This window comes from Onychostruthus taczanowskii, unplaced genomic scaffold (assembly GCF_017590055.1).
Source record: "Onychostruthus taczanowskii isolate IOZ18803 unplaced genomic scaffold, ASM1759005v1 scaffold56, whole genome shotgun sequence".
Classification (NCBI taxonomy): Eukaryota; Metazoa; Chordata; class Aves; order Passeriformes; family Passeridae; genus Onychostruthus; species Onychostruthus taczanowskii.
In genome coordinates, this window is record NW_024503235.1 from 904,349 (window position 1) to 919,152 (window position 14,804).

Here is a 14,804-nt window from a genome sequence, read left to right on the forward strand (position 1 = left end):
GTGTCACCTTTGCTTCCCTGCAAAGTCCAGAGCTTGACTAGGAGTTCCTTACAGAGATATTCAGCAAGATCTGGTTTTTGTGGCATGAGAAGTTCTCCACCTCATCCTGCAGAAATCACCTTCTGGGTTCCAGCAGGGGGAACTGAAACCCAAGTGTGCAGCATGTTTGTTTATTTATTTTTTATTTCATATTTATTGAAGCTGAAATTCCTCCTGCTGTGCAGAATGTCTGAGAGCAATAATATTTTGATATAAATCTCCATGTGTACGTGGTTTTGTTTTCCAGAGCTATAAAGAGGGATTGCAGCTCATCCTGAAAAAAACATTACCTTTAAAACAGGAGCCCATCCTGGGCTGGAGTGGAATTCTGAGACTTCCCAGCCAGGTCACTCTGGTCACTGGAAAGCCAGAACTGAACAAAGAATCACAGAATGCTTTGGTGGGAAGAGATCCTGAAGTTCATCCCACTGCCATGGCTGGGACACTTCCCACTGTCCCAGGCTGGTCCAAGCCTGTCCAACCTGGCCTTGGGCACTGCCAGGGATCCAGGGGCACCCCCAGCTGCTCTGGGCACCTGTGCCAGGGAGTCACCACCCTCCCAGGGACCGATTTCAGTCCAGTATCTAATCTAGATCTCGCCTCTGGCAGTTTACAGCCATCACCTTTGTCCCATCACTTCATGCCCTTGTAAAGGCTTTTTATACTCCAGTATCAAAAGGAGCCTTTGTGTAAAGGACTCACAGGAAAACAAAGCATTAAAAGAAAGAGGGAAACACTCCCAGTCATTTTCTGCTCTCCGAGAGGGCTCAGATAAGGGGAGGGTGTTGATGGAGGGTATGAAAGCTGAAATCCTTTGAGAATTGGAGGGAAAAAAGGAGTAAGGGACTGGGAACTGCTTTGCAGCAAGATGTACTCATAAAGGTCCTGAATTAAAGTCCAAAGGAGAGGTGGGGGAAAGGATTCACCTGCTGGACTATTCCTTTGTCCTCTGCTAAGTGTCCTTAACATCCTGCATTGTTATCCCTCCAGTTCATTTGGAAAGACACAGATGATCCAAACATAATCACCACCCAATTTCTTGTGCAATCCAGGAAAACCCCCCAGGCTTTGATTTACAGGAAGCTCCGAAGTTGAGTAACCTCTACAAAATGATTTTGACATGTCCCAGCTCTGCAAACACAGCCTGGGATCAGTTCTTGTCTTGTCCAGGGAGCAGAGGGACAGGCTGCAGGCCAGCTGAGCTGCACAGGTGGTGGCAGCATCCAACTCCTCATTTTCTTTCAGCAAGGCTTGAGAGCTGTTTTCCTCTGCAGAAGGGTCAGTCATGGCCAGAGCACAGTGCTCCTCTCCCAGAGCAGCTGCTCCAGGTCTTATCACAGCATCAGGGAATCATTTCCTTAGGAAAACACCCTGGGGATCATCGGGTCCAGCTGGGAACCCACCCTGTCCCCTGTCCCCAGGGCCACATCCACTCATGGAGGGTTCATGCCCACCAGTCACCAGGAAGCTGCAGTCCCCACACACTGTGAGGAAAAGTTTGAGAGAGTTTGGAAGATAAAACCCTAACTTTAAACTTGAAAGGTGAATTTTGGACATCTTCAGGTCCCCAAAGATTCAGAAAGGTGTTTCAAAAAGGAGACACTGGGCTAGAAATAAGGGCAGAGGTAAGGTTTGAAGTTCTGTTCTCAGAACTGAAGGCTCAGGTGCACACCCAGGTCCCTCAGCTGTGCCCCATCACACAGCAGGAGCGTGAGGCAGCGATGTGAGGGAAGGGAAAATGGAAATACTTTTATCAGGCTGTTCAGGAAACACCCTAACAAACAGTTGTACTTAATTAGACACTGGTGGATAGGTGTGTCTGGTTTAATAAACCTCAGGCCTCTGCCTTTGTCCAGGTGAGCTGAGAAAAACAAAGTGCCAGGGATGCACCATGGCAGGGCTGGAATCACAGAGCCCTTCCACACCCAGGCAGGGCAGGGAACAGAAACAGCATCAGAAACAGGAAATGCACAGATGAGGAGGGAAGCAGAAGGGGTTTGTGAATTCTATCACATGTTTGCAAGGATGGAGCAGTAAAATCAACAGTCAGAAGCACATAGGGTTTGTATTTTGAAAACAAAATAACACCTTAAAAACTGAGCTCATTATGGAAAAGGGACTGTATCCCTTTCTTCTTGTCCATACAAACTCCCAGTTCTTATCACGTGGATTCAGTCACAGAACTTTACACTGTAAACAGCCACAAAAATAAACATTGTAGGTGTACAATAGTCTCTGTGGAGCTGTGGGACAGCAGGTGCTCCTCCTGTGGAAAGGCCACCACTCTTCTACCTCTTGCCCACATCAGGTGAAAAAACCCCAGTGCTCTGGCTGACTTTCATTGTGAGAAAGAATTCAGAAGTATTTGTGGAGGAAATAGGTGCACTGCTTGCAGCAGGTATTAAACCAAGCAGGTGCACAGCTCTAAGTTTCAATGTCTAGAGTTGTAACAAGCTCAAATTACCCGACCAGAAAAGCAAACCTCAAACCCCAGGAACCTCAGGGAGGGCTTTCAGGCAGGAAGCTCTCAGCAAAAAGGTATTTGGCTCTTTTTCAGGAGCTGGGGATTTTCTCAGCCTCTGGCTCGTGCACCTTTGTACAGTCAGGTGTGCACTGGAGGGGAGAGGTGCTCCTGCTGTCACTCCGCGGCGTCACACATGCGCAGGGCTCCGAGCAGCTGGGAGCTCAGAGCCCAGGGAAGGCAGGACAGGAGCTCTGCTTTGCTCTGTTACTGAGCAACGAATCCAACCTGGCCTGGCAAGAAAGAATTCAGCCAAAAGGTGATTCACCTGCACACAGGAGCAGCTGCCTGCTCTCGCAGCCCAGCCTGCAGAGTCATTCATGAAGGGATTTCTGATCGTCCTGGCTGGAGTTTCAGTGCTCGGTAAGTCCTGAGCTCTGCTGTTGTTGACTGTGGGATTCTGTTTGATTCTGGTGTCTGCACTTCACTCCTGTTTCCTGAGTTATCACCTAGAGAATGAGCTGTTGTCTGGGTTCTCTTCTGAGTTCTCTCTCCTCGTAGTAACTCCCATGTGTGGCTGGTGTGCTCAGCACTTAAGGGATTAGTAGGGAGGGAGAAAGATTCCTTCACTTCAAAGGGTTTGTCACTGTGCTGGGACCCAAATCCTACAGCAGTGAAGGATGTTCATCGGTATCAGGTGGCTTTTGGATCAGTCTCCTCGTGTCTTAAGCAAAGGCACACAAGAACAGTCCTGATTTTAAAGGGGGTACAAACAAAGAATGGAATCTTAAAATGAGGGAGTCATTGGAGAATGGTTGGGTTGGAAGGGACTTAAAGCTCATCTCATCCCACCCCTGCATGGCAGGGACACCTTCCACTGTCCCAGGAGCTCCAAGCCCTGTCCAGCCTGGCCTTGGGCACTTCCAGAGATGGGGCAGCCACAGCTGCTCTGGGCACCCCGTGCCAGGGCCTCCCCACCCTCCCAGGGAACAATTTCTCCCTGATATCTAATGTAGATCTACCCTCTAAAAGCCATTTAATCCTACTGCAGATGTGACAAGCTCACTGCTGGGTGAATGAAGGATAAAGCTGCTTTTTCCAGACACCAGCTTTTCAGCATTCAGCATCCATCTGCTGTGTCTGGGATCTCACCCTGTGAAACTCCTCAGCCCAAGGGACTGTCACACTGTGAAATATCCCGGTTTTCCCCTGCCCACACTTGACTGTGCTTGTGTTATGCTGCTTTGCATAACAGTGTTCTTAGCATGGATAAATGTGGGAAGACAGAGATTTCCTACTCCTGATAAGATTGGGGTATTTGTGACTCAGTTTTCAGGGCAGGGAATCCCACTCCATACCCACACTGCTGCCTCCTGCTGAGCCTGGAGTGAGCAAAGGCAAATGTGGAGCTGCAGATGAAATCAGGACAAAATCTGGAGTAACCAGCAGCCCATTTCTGCACCACTTCCCTGCCCAAATGCCACACACAGGACTGAGAAGGGATCTGTGCTTTTCTGCCTAACCCTCCTCCATTCAGCCAGCAGACTGAACTGCTCAGTCCTGGTCCATGGCTGAAAGCTTGGAGTGAGGATCCAGGTGGAATTTAGTCTCTGTTCAATGTGATGTGTCCAAGGCAGTCCCATCCCAGGGCTCAGTTTGCCCATCTGTGATATTTTCATTTGCTATTTTTTCATTTTTCACCAGGGGTCTCATTGTTCACTGCAGGCTGAAGCCCTCACATGCCCCAGGCGTTTATCAGTGCCACAAACAAAGAGCTGAATAATGTGTAAATTATTTATCTTTGAGGGTCTGCCTATAATCTGAATTCAGAGTTTATAAATCCTGGGGTTAGAAACTCTTGTATAAATTTTGCACTTTGTTTTTTCATGGTAAGAGAAACACAAAATCCTCAAGGACTTTTCTGCAGCACCTTCTGCAGGAGGGCCACAGTGGGGTCCTGCTGTCCCCATGTTTGCAGGGCCAGGTGACATTCCTGACCCTGAAGGAAGAGCAGCAGGGCTCAGAAAGCAGGGAGCTGGGCTGAGCTGTTTGCTGTCACCCTGGCACACCCAGGCCAGAGTCCAGACACCGGGTGTCACTCTGTACAGGCACTTTCCATCCAATAAAACATGGAGCACGAGAGGAGAACGGAGCCACATCTTCAGGAGGTGACACTGAGCTCTGCATGTCACTTCCTTGAGCAGGGGCAGAAAGCAGAGACATTCACAGACCTGATTCTGGGCTTGAAAACAGGTTATTGTCTTATTTTACCACCCATGTAAAGGCTGTTAAAGAAACTCGACTAGAAATTCAAGGATTCTCTTTCTGACTTCAGTTTTTGAGGCTTTTCTGTATAAATTCCTGATTTCTTTGGGATGAGTCAGTTGTCTGCAAGAGTGTGATGTGAACACAGTTTGAAGCCTTGTTCTGCTCAAGCTCCTTCTTTTCAGCCCAGCTTTAGCAAAATACCACAAGATCCATTGAGGTGTCAGAAGATGCTTTTTAAAGCCAGTTTCTCTGGTCCTTCAGGTATTGTGACTACAGAGAGATCATCATGTCTGAAACGTGCAGCATTTTCTTCCACAAACTTTGAGAACATCCTGACATGGGAAACAGAGGCAGATATTCCCCCTGGCACTGTGTTTGATGTCCAGTACAAACAGTATGTGAACTTTGCTTCTTTTGGGCTGTTCCTAGGGGTCTCAAGAAAGAAGGGCCAAGAGAGAAAAGTTGATTTTGCTGTTTCTCCTGCCTGTATTGTGGTTCATATAATGGTTCATATAATGGTTCATATAATGGTTCATATAATCCTATGAATATTTAGGATTATTCTAAGTGGGAGATGATGCTCATTTGAGCAAATATTTGACATCTTGGGTTGCTTTGCTCCATAACTGAGCTACTCATGCCTTCAGCAACTTCCTTCTCTCTGTTCCATTTTCCCCGAGTCCTATCCAACCTAACAACCCCAAATCCTTGTTTTGTCCTCAGGTATGGAGAGAAATCCTGGCTCACCAAACATGAGTGCCAGAGCATCACCCAGCTCTTCTGCAACCTCAGCAAGGAGACAGAGAACTTCAGGGAGCATTTCTACGGGCGGGTGCGGGCGCGGGGCTGCTCCCCCAGCTGGGTGCGCTCCGAGCGCTTCGAGCCCCGCAAGGAGAGTAGGTACCAGTGCAGCCCCTAGAGAGCCCTGCTCCTGCCTCCTGAAGGGCAGCATCTCCTCCCAGATCAGCCTTGCAAGGCTCTGTGCTTGGTGGGGGGGAGTGAAGCCTTGGGGGTTTGGTGTTTTGGGCAAGGTGAATGAGAAATGGGCAGGGTCGCAGCTGAGAGCTGGTGCTGAAGTGGGGTCAGAGAAAGGAAAAGCTTGGTGTGATGGAAGGGAGAGCTGCTGGTGGGAGGAATAGAGAAATGAGTAAGGGACATGATGGGCAACCTGAGGACAGTGAGTCCCAGCAGCTGTGAAATGGGAACTTTGGGATAAGCGTCCATTCCAGTGGATACTTCATGTCCCAACCCCAAAGTGAGCCCTACTGCAGACACAACGCAGCCTCTGGGAGCCTTATTGGCTCTGTGGCTAAAATTTCCTACTGAAAAATCACCAAGAATAATTCAAGGTGGCATCAGCAGCCAATGGTTGTGAAGAGCCTTCAGGTCTTTGCACCAAAAAAGCTGTGAAAATTTGGATTAAAGCCCTGTGCAGTGCTGGGTGTGGTGTGTGCCTGTCACCAGAGATAAGTGCAGGCACAAAAGCCCTATAGTAAATCTGTAGGATGGGAATTGGGATTTGGGCAGCTGTTACTGTGGTGGGACTTCATCCCTCACACACACATGAAGGAGAACATCCTGCACAGGGACAGGGAACATGGAGCTGGAAAAGCCTGGGATGGGAATTCCTGGGGACAAACACTGTGAAGGCAGAGAACCCCAAACACTCCGTGTGCAGCAGCCTGACTCCTGCCACGCTCACACAGCTCAGCCACCTTTTTGTACCAACAGAAACAGCAATTTCAGCGAGTCTGGGGTGTGGTTAAGATATCAGATGATGCTAACACAGCTGACAGTGCCTGTGGTGCCTTTCCCAGCCATCATAGGGGCCCCCCAAGTGGAACACATTCCCTACGTCCGCTCCATCAAGTTCCTGATCCGGCCCCCCCTGACCCCCCTGCGGGGGGAGGATGAGCAGCAGCTCAGCGTGGAGGACATTTACAGCAAATTTGGGACTGTGGATTATCACCTGACAATATTCAACCAGAGGACACAGCAGCAGGTAAAGCACAACCTCGGGCACTGGGATGCTGTATATCCCATTTCAGATGAGCTGGAGAAGGATCTCAGTTTACACAGGATGGGGGAGATTTCTATGTACAAGGAAAAGCCTTGGAGTCTTGGACTCTCAGGACAACAGGAACTTTAAGCTTTCTTCTTAAACTCTGGGGAAAAAAGGATTTTCCAAGAGTACTGTACAACTAGCAAAAAGTAAAACCATTGGTGACTAAAAATTACTGAAGCAGTAATTTTCAAGTCTTAAGAAACTGAAATGCAGAATTAAATACAGAAATAATGGAAAACAAAATCATATAAATATCTTTCAGAAAAAAAATCAGAGTTCCATACATACAGAATAATTTGAGCCATGTAAGACCTCATTAGTAAATATTTTATGCTGAATTTTGCAATCTGAATTGAAGAAAATTTCATCTTGCCCAAATACAGATTTTATCTTTCTTTTCAACAGTGGACAAAGAATGAGCACAACAAAGAATTTGAAGTTTCCAACTTGGACCCAGACACTGAGTACAACGGGACAGTTTATATCTGTCTGCTCCAGAGAAGGAGCAAACCTCAGGTGTTTTGGGTCAAAACACTGGCAGGTGAGACTTTAACTCTGCTGAAAGTTAAAAATTCCAGCTGGGATATTGAATACACAAAATGCATTGATTTTCAGCACAGAACGTTTGAATAATTTAAAAATTAATTCCTGTGAGACTAAACCTGTGATATCACCTAGCTAATTGTGACATTTTTTTCTAATCCAGCTCTTTTTCCACCTGTTCTTTCCCCAGACAAGACGTGGATTCTCTACTGTCTGGTGGCTCTGGCCTTCTGTGCCGGGCTGGTTTTTGCTGCCACTGCTTTTGTGATCTACAAATACATCAAACAGCGCAGTGCCCAGCCCAGGGCCCTGGTGAGTGCCCTCAGCCACTGCAGCCCAGCTTGCAAATCACAGAATCACCCCTGCCTGGGGCTGGAAAGGGCATTTAGTCCATGCTCTGTATAAGGTCCACACCTGCCACTGTCCCAGGCTGCTCCAAGCCCCGTCCAGCCTGGCCTGGGCACTGCCAGGGATCCAGGGGCAGCCAGAGCTGCTCTGTGCCAGGGCCTCAGCACTGTCTGAGTAAAGCATTTCTCCCCAGTATCCCATCTAAACCCACCCTCCTTCATTTAAAGGGTTAAGGAGCTTGGTCTAGGCAATCACTGCACATTACTGATATTTTAAAGTGCTCAGAACCTGCCCAAAACTGAGCCCCTTGGGTTAGGCAGCTAAACCTGAGGCATCCTAAATCCCCATTTTCCCTTGAAACCCTGGGGTTCTCAGCTACCCCTCATCTCCCACAGCAAGAACTGGGTTTTCATGCTAATGAGCTCAAGGATTTTTATGCTATTTCCATGCTGCAGGGCTTAGGCCAAATCTTGCAAAAGTGAAAGCAGGAGATTTTCTTCCTCATATTTCAAGACTGCATAGTTGATAGACAATGAGAAATGTCTGTATTCCTGTGAATGGTCAATCTCCAGGAGAGAAAAAGAAGCAGAGCTCTTTTGTCAGCAGAGCAGATCCCTGGTGGTTGTTACTGGCTTTCACTGACACTTCTCCAAAGAAAATGTTAGAGTAACTAAAGCAAACCTTCAAGGTCACAGCTTCTTGGTAATAACTTGTGCTTTTTTATCTACTCCACCAGGACTTCAGAGGGATTCCATCGTTCCAGCCTCTCACACTGACAGTGGAGCACATCATAAAGCCCCTCAGCTTTTCCAAACCTTCCCCTTTCATCCCTGAAGTGCAGCTGGCCCAGATGAGCCAACATTTGGACTGGGCCCTGGAGCCACGACAGCCCTCCTGTCCCTACCAGCAGCAGGTGGATGTTGCAGCACTGCAGCTGACCCCTGAGCCCTCCCAGGTGGAAATGCCAGCTCCCATCACTGCTTACACTCCTCAGAGAGCTGAGCAGAGCACTGCTGCTGCCCCAGGCAGCTCCAGCCTGGCCCTGACCTACGGGCTGTGCGTGGAGGGCACGGACAGGAGCTCACAGCCCGAGCAAAGGCTGAAGGAATCTTCTCCGGATCGTTCTGAGGACGGAGAGCTCCGAAGCCATGGGCTGGGAAAGAGCTGCAGCCACTGGGATTACAAAGAGCAGCAGCCAAAGGCGGCCCTGTGGAAGAGCAGGGACAGACTGGAGTCAGTTGTGATCCAGGGGAGCCCTGGGCAGAGCCAGCTGCTGCTGCAGAGTGAGGGGCTGGAAGATCCAGAGCGTGTGTCCCAGCTGTCCCTGTCCTTGCTGGAACAAGGAGGATGCTACAGACAGCAGGCAGCCCTGTCCCTGCTGCTGCCTGCAGGGAAAGCTGCGCCAGCCTCCGCTGCAGAGGAGGAACTGCTGGCACCCCTGCTGCTCTCGGTCCGGACTGGCAGTGACCCCCCTGCAGGGAGGCACGGGGAGCAGTGGGTGCTGCCAGAGCCATTCCCACACCCTGCAGACAGAGTGCAGCTCCCAGAGACTGCAGCCATGGAAATGTTCCCAGCAGCAAAGGGGCTGGGCTGCACAGAGCTGAGCGGGTCCCCAGGCCAGGACAGGGGCACTCCTCTCACCATGCTCTTCAAAGATTTGGACTTGAAAGTGCAGTGGGATGAGGAGAGCACAGAATTTTATTAGGATGAATTAGTGGTATTTAAATCCAGATGATGTTTTCTTGTATAAAACAGAAGCAATGCAAAGCCACAGCTGATGCTGGCTGTATTAACAGAGCTCAGGGCTGTCACACTGTTCTATCTTTACTGATAGAATTGCTTCTTGTTACACTGCCATACTGTACCTTTGCACTTAAACAACAGGTCTTTATTTCTCACATATTCTCATATTTATTATGAATGGGATTACTTTAAAAGATCAGTGCAAATTCAGTTTCCAATCCCAGATTCAGTTTACTGAAAATTTAGCAAAATTCACAAAGTGTATGTGCTCTTTACCAACACCTGAGATAGAGGGCTAAGATGTAACTCCCTTTGAAGAAATTCAGGTATGCAAACCTAGAAGTATTTAATGTACCAGGGTACAGTAAAAGAAGTAAACAGTTACTGGTGTTCTACCCTTGGATAAATGACTTGGAAAAGAGTATTCCACTTTCCTGGAATGGACTTTGCCTTTAAAGGAGTCATTGAAACTGGGTAACAGCTCCTGATGCAGCAATTCTGTGAAATGTGTCCCTGTCCCCTGTGCTTTTTAATACCTGTACAAAGATTAAGCCTTTTTTAATACCTGTACAAAGATAAAGCCTTTTTCATCTCAGCAAAAGATTAATGCAGCCTTGGCCTAGTTCTGAGCTTTCTCAGCTGCTGCTCCTTTCTTTCTCTGCAGTAGTCACACATTCTCTGCCTCCCCTGAGATCCCCAGGGATGAAGCACCTGGGACCACATTCCAGGCAGGAAGGGATGTGAGGATTTGCAGCACTCCCAGTTCAACCCTCAACCTCAATTTATCCCAATCCATGCATCAGTAATCCACACAGGAGACCAGGGAGGTCTGGAGCTCTCCCTCCCTGCCCATGAGGAACCTGCTCCATGCTCCTGGCACATCCTCCACAGCTGCCATGACCATTTTTTTGGGAGTCAAAATCCTTGGATCACTTGGAAAAGGAAGCTAAATTCTAATTCAGGGACCAGAGGAGGTGATTATTTTTCATTCAGAGGAAAGCACAGTTCAGCCTGTTCATTTCCACTGCTGTGGTGAAAAAATGTGTCTGAGGACATTGGTTTTAGAGAAGTGAAAGCATTTACAGGAATAAGCAAGGTTTGACTGGTATGGGGAAGTATCTACTCAGAGACCAATCTGACCAGAGGTAAAATTCAACTGCTCCCACTCCAAGTGCACTTGGGGCTTTTCTCAGCCCAGGAAAGCTGAAGGTAAAGGTTAAATTCCACTTTCTTTGGGGTGATTTTGCAAATAAGCCATAGGCTCATGAAGTGAAGATTTTTGATGATTCAACCCAGGATTAAAGGAATAGTCTTAGAAAGTTTACAGGCCAAGGTTCAGCTCTGAGCTCCAGCCCCAACACCTGCTGAAGGACCACAGCCCTCTGAGGCCAAAAGGTCAAAATTCCAAATGTGCTGAAGAAGTGTGAGGGTATCAAAGACTGAAATACTGCCTGGCTTGGGCAGTGACCAGCAGGACATTCCCAGGGAGTTCCCTCCATTCCATTCACTACCAAAGGGTCTGTGGAATGTCTTTTGATCTGGTTCCTGTACTTTGTGCCCCAAAAACAACACACAGAGAAAAGCTGCAGCTCCTGGAGTTGTTCCCAAGGACTGGGAGACCCCAGGGGTAACATTTTTTTCCACTAACCCCCGCCTTGGAGAGGCATTTAAAGCCAGTGATGCCAATTACCTTATTCAGAGTTGCCTGTGAGCTGCATATCTTGTGTCAACAACATTCCCAGTGATGCTACCCAGGGAATAATCAACATTTTGGGTTGTGTTGTGAAACACAACCCCCAGCACAGGACGAGTATGGGCAGAGTCATGTGGAAGGGATGGGGGCCTTGGGAGAGCATTTGAATCTGCTGCTAAAATTGTTATTTTCTATTTTAAAAGCCTTTCCAAATCCCTCTTCAGAAGCCCTGCCACAGGGTCTGATCAAGCCCAGACTGTAATAAATGTGTCATCCTGCTGGAGGACAGGTGGGAACCGAGGAGAGTCTGGGAATGGATTTTTAGAATGCACACAGGTGCCTAAAGATGCAAAGTGTCCCCTGGCTGGGACATCCACCTCTCCTTCAGGCCCTGAAATACCTTCAGGGCTGCATTATCCCTGCCTGAACAAAAGGCAGGAATGATTCCAGCCCATCCTCTCTGTTCCACCCTCCCAGCAGCTCCAGTGCCCAGGGATCACAGGCAGGAGAGCCCTGTCCTACTGCAATATCCTCAGCTTCCTGCTTTCGTCATGGCTTAGTCAATATTGATCTTTGAGGCCTGGATCTTCTGAGCAGAGGGAAATGGATTCTTGTCTCATGAGTCACCTCCTAAATTTAACATACAGGTCATCACTTCTCAAGCGATTTCTTTTTGGAAAAGCTTGGAAAGAAATGTTGATGCTGTTGAATTTTACTGAAGCAAGGAACACATCATCCCTGCTGACCTCACTGCCTTCCTCTGCTCAGAACCAAACGGATCCATTTGTGTCAAAGAGCTGCTCCAGGACCTCCTTTTCTCCATCTCCTTCTGTGTAGGAGCATTTCCAGATAAACAGCAGGATTTCAACATTGCTCCAAAGGTCTCCCCATGCAAGCCATCTGTGCCCAACAGCGCTCTCCTCCTCAGCCAGGCTGATCCCAGCTCTGGGCAATAAAAGCTGGAGGTGCCTTGCCACAGGGAGCGTGTGTCCCCAGCAGATGTCACACGGGTGACAGGGACAGCAGAGCAGCAGGTGGCAGCTGTAACCCTAGAGCAAAGCATTGCTCTTTGTCTTCCCAGCTAAATCTGGGAGCTGGCACTGCTCGAGCAGCAGCCCCAGGGGAAGCTCAGCAGGGATCCTGCCCAGGGATGAGCACTCTGCAAGCCAAGGATCCCATTCCCCCTCCCTGTTTGTTCCTTTATTTTGCACTGGAGGGTGTTTGAACACCATGAAAAATCACTGGTGAGTTTTTAACAAGTTCTGGGAGGAAAATCTTACATGAGGGACAAAAGGAAAGCTCTGATTCTGGAGACAGAATGAAGGAGAGCCTCCAGAATCTCAGAATATCCTGAGCTGGAAGGGACCACAAGGATCATCAAGTTCAACCCCTGGCCCTGCACAGACACCCCAACAACCCCACCTTGTGCTTGAGAGCATTGTCCAAACATTCCTGGAGCTCTGGCAGCTCTGTGCCCATTCCCTGGGGAGCCTGGGCAGTGCCCAGCAACCTCTGGGGAAAAACCTTTCCCTAAATCCAATCAAAACCACCCTGAACCAGCTCCAGGCATTCCCTCAGTCCTGTCCCTGCTTACAGTGACCAAAGATCAGTGTCTGACCATCTAAATAAAATAAATTTTATAACAAAGGGTTGATGTGACATAATGAACAAAATCATTAATTTTAAGCAGAATAGATGATAATTACACATTACTTCTCGTAATACAAAATTCAGGGAAGCACTTGAGTGGCCATGGATACAAAACCAATGAAAGGGAAGTGCTCCTTCCCTTTGACAGCTCAGCTCACCCCAAAGTGCTTCAGACATGCCCAGTCCTTCCTGTTTACTGCTCTCCAAGGAATGTCACAAACACAGCCACCAAATGGAACTTCACACCTGGAGTCTGGTGCTGATCCTGCTGGGTTTCTTCTTTGTTTGGATGGTGAAGCAAACAAGGTTCCTAGAAATGGCTACTAGGTGCTGTGCCAGATTTGATGGTGGAATTCATTCCCACAGGACACCACAAGAAACATCACCTGCTCCTCACATTGCTGGGAGGGGTTTTCCCTGAATGCTGGAACTGCAGGACCACCTCAGATCAATGGAAAATCAGCAATCTCTGCCCCAAACTCTCAGACACCACGAAGAGCTGCTGGATACACAGTGCTCCCCTGCTCTGAGGCACCAAGCCTTTGTTTGCTGGAAAAAGGAAATAAAACAGTCCCAGCCCACCAAAACCTGCGAGCTGCTGGAGCTCCTGGTGTAATCAGACACTGCCAGGAGTTGGCATTCACTAAAGAGATGTCAAAGCAAATGCCACCACTCTGTCAGGCAGCAATGGCAAGGTCACCCCAAGGGCCATTCCTGGACAGGGTTAAAATATTCATAATTCAGTGCAGATGCTTTGTGAGCTTCTGTCCTAAAAGAGCAGAGCATGCCCCAGTGCTCTGGATTTTGGAGGCACCTGTCCCTCTCCAGATCACCTGGCCAAGGCAGGGATTTGGCAGCCCGGGGGGCGTTGGGTGGGCACTGCAGGGAGCAGCGAGTGTCCCCAGCTGGGCCATCCCCATTGTCAGGGAGGGCCTGGCAGGGCTATATTTGACTGCAGGATGGGCACTCCAACATGGGGAACATTCTTTTGGGGAGAGTCATCCTCGTGTCATCACCAGGAGAAGGAAACCTCCTTTGTCCCTTGCCTTGCCTGGGGACAGGGGCTCTCCCTGCAGCCTTCACCGGGTGAGTTTGGTTTATCTGCACATAAACTGCTGTTTATTCTGCATTTTGTAGGATCTTCAGAGCAGCATCAGTTGTTTTGTGTGACAGCTTTGTTTGACTTGCACTGCAGAAGTAGATTATGCTTTGTGATTGTATCTGCTTTAATGATTGTTTTTCCAGTGTTGTTATATGAAAATCCTGGTTTGCTTAATGTTTTCTCACCAGATTCTGCTCTGTTTTACTGGCATGTTTAGAAAATAATCTGCATTTGAATTGGAAAGTGTAGGTTTTAACAGTGACTATAAAACAATGAAATTTGTTCAGGGAAGAATAAAACCCACCATTTAGTAAAAATGAGTGTGTATCAGTAATTATTCATGAGCAGGGAAACAAGGCTCTGATGCCCAGGATGACAGGACTCATTCTGCAGCTGAACCACTTCTGAAGACAGCAGAAACTATGAAATTACAATGATTTTTTTTTTCCAAAAAAGCCTGCTTTATTTTCTTCTCCTTTTACTCGTCAGCATTTGCTGTTTCTTCCAAAGTTTATGCCCACGAAGGAAACATTGTCAAGATAATTCTGTATTTTCATTTGCATGTTGGGATATTTTGCATTCACCACAACAACCCTGCTTTTCCGTGGACTGTTTATAAGAAATTTATTTACATCAACAGAAAACTGTACAAGTAAAAAAACTGCATGAGCAAATTACACTGGGAAAAGCTGAGGGTTTGTATTTTTATCAGGTTCAGATTCGAAAGCAGCAAAGCTCAAATCCAGGTGGAAGATTTGCCAAGGGAAAATTTCAGTCATGGAACACGAGCTAGGGAAAGATTTACAACTATGCTTGAACAAATTCTATTCAGCAACAATTACATTTGCAAAGCTGCTTTTCCAAAGTAACCCGAGCTTGTAGACCCTGTGAA

At 47.9% G+C, this 14,804-nt stretch overlaps 1 protein-coding gene across 1 annotated transcript; it reads left to right on the forward strand.

Moving 5' to 3' along the window:
• The first annotated feature begins 2,880 nt into the window (after positions 1 to 2,880).
• On the forward strand, positions 2,881 to 9,429 carry IL22RA1 (interleukin 22 receptor subunit alpha 1). Its single transcript, XM_041417387.1, has 7 exons — positions 2,881 to 2,923; positions 5,030 to 5,162; positions 5,492 to 5,664; positions 6,586 to 6,770; positions 7,239 to 7,374; positions 7,567 to 7,688; positions 8,461 to 9,429. Exons 1-7 carry the CDS (start codon positions 2,881 to 2,883, stop codon positions 9,427 to 9,429), a joined length of 1,761 nt encoding a protein of 586 aa, XP_041273321.1.
• The last annotated feature ends 5,375 nt before the right edge of the window (positions 9,430 to 14,804 follow it).

What these genes read in the sequence shown, in the direction of transcription:
- IL22RA1 (XM_041417387.1), top strand. Translation starts at nt 2,881, where the DNA reads ATGAAGGGATTTCTGATCGTCCTGGCTGGAGTTTCAGTGCTCG. An exon ending in GGCTGGAGTTTCAGTGCTCG is followed by an intron (nt 2,924 to 5,029) that starts GTAAGTCCTGAG and finishes CTGGTCCTTCAG; the next exon opens with GTATTGTGACTACAGAGAGA. An exon ending in GTGCCCAGCCCAGGGCCCTG is followed by an intron (nt 7,689 to 8,460) that starts GTGAGTGCCCTC and finishes CTACTCCACCAG; the next exon opens with GACTTCAGAGGGATTCCATC.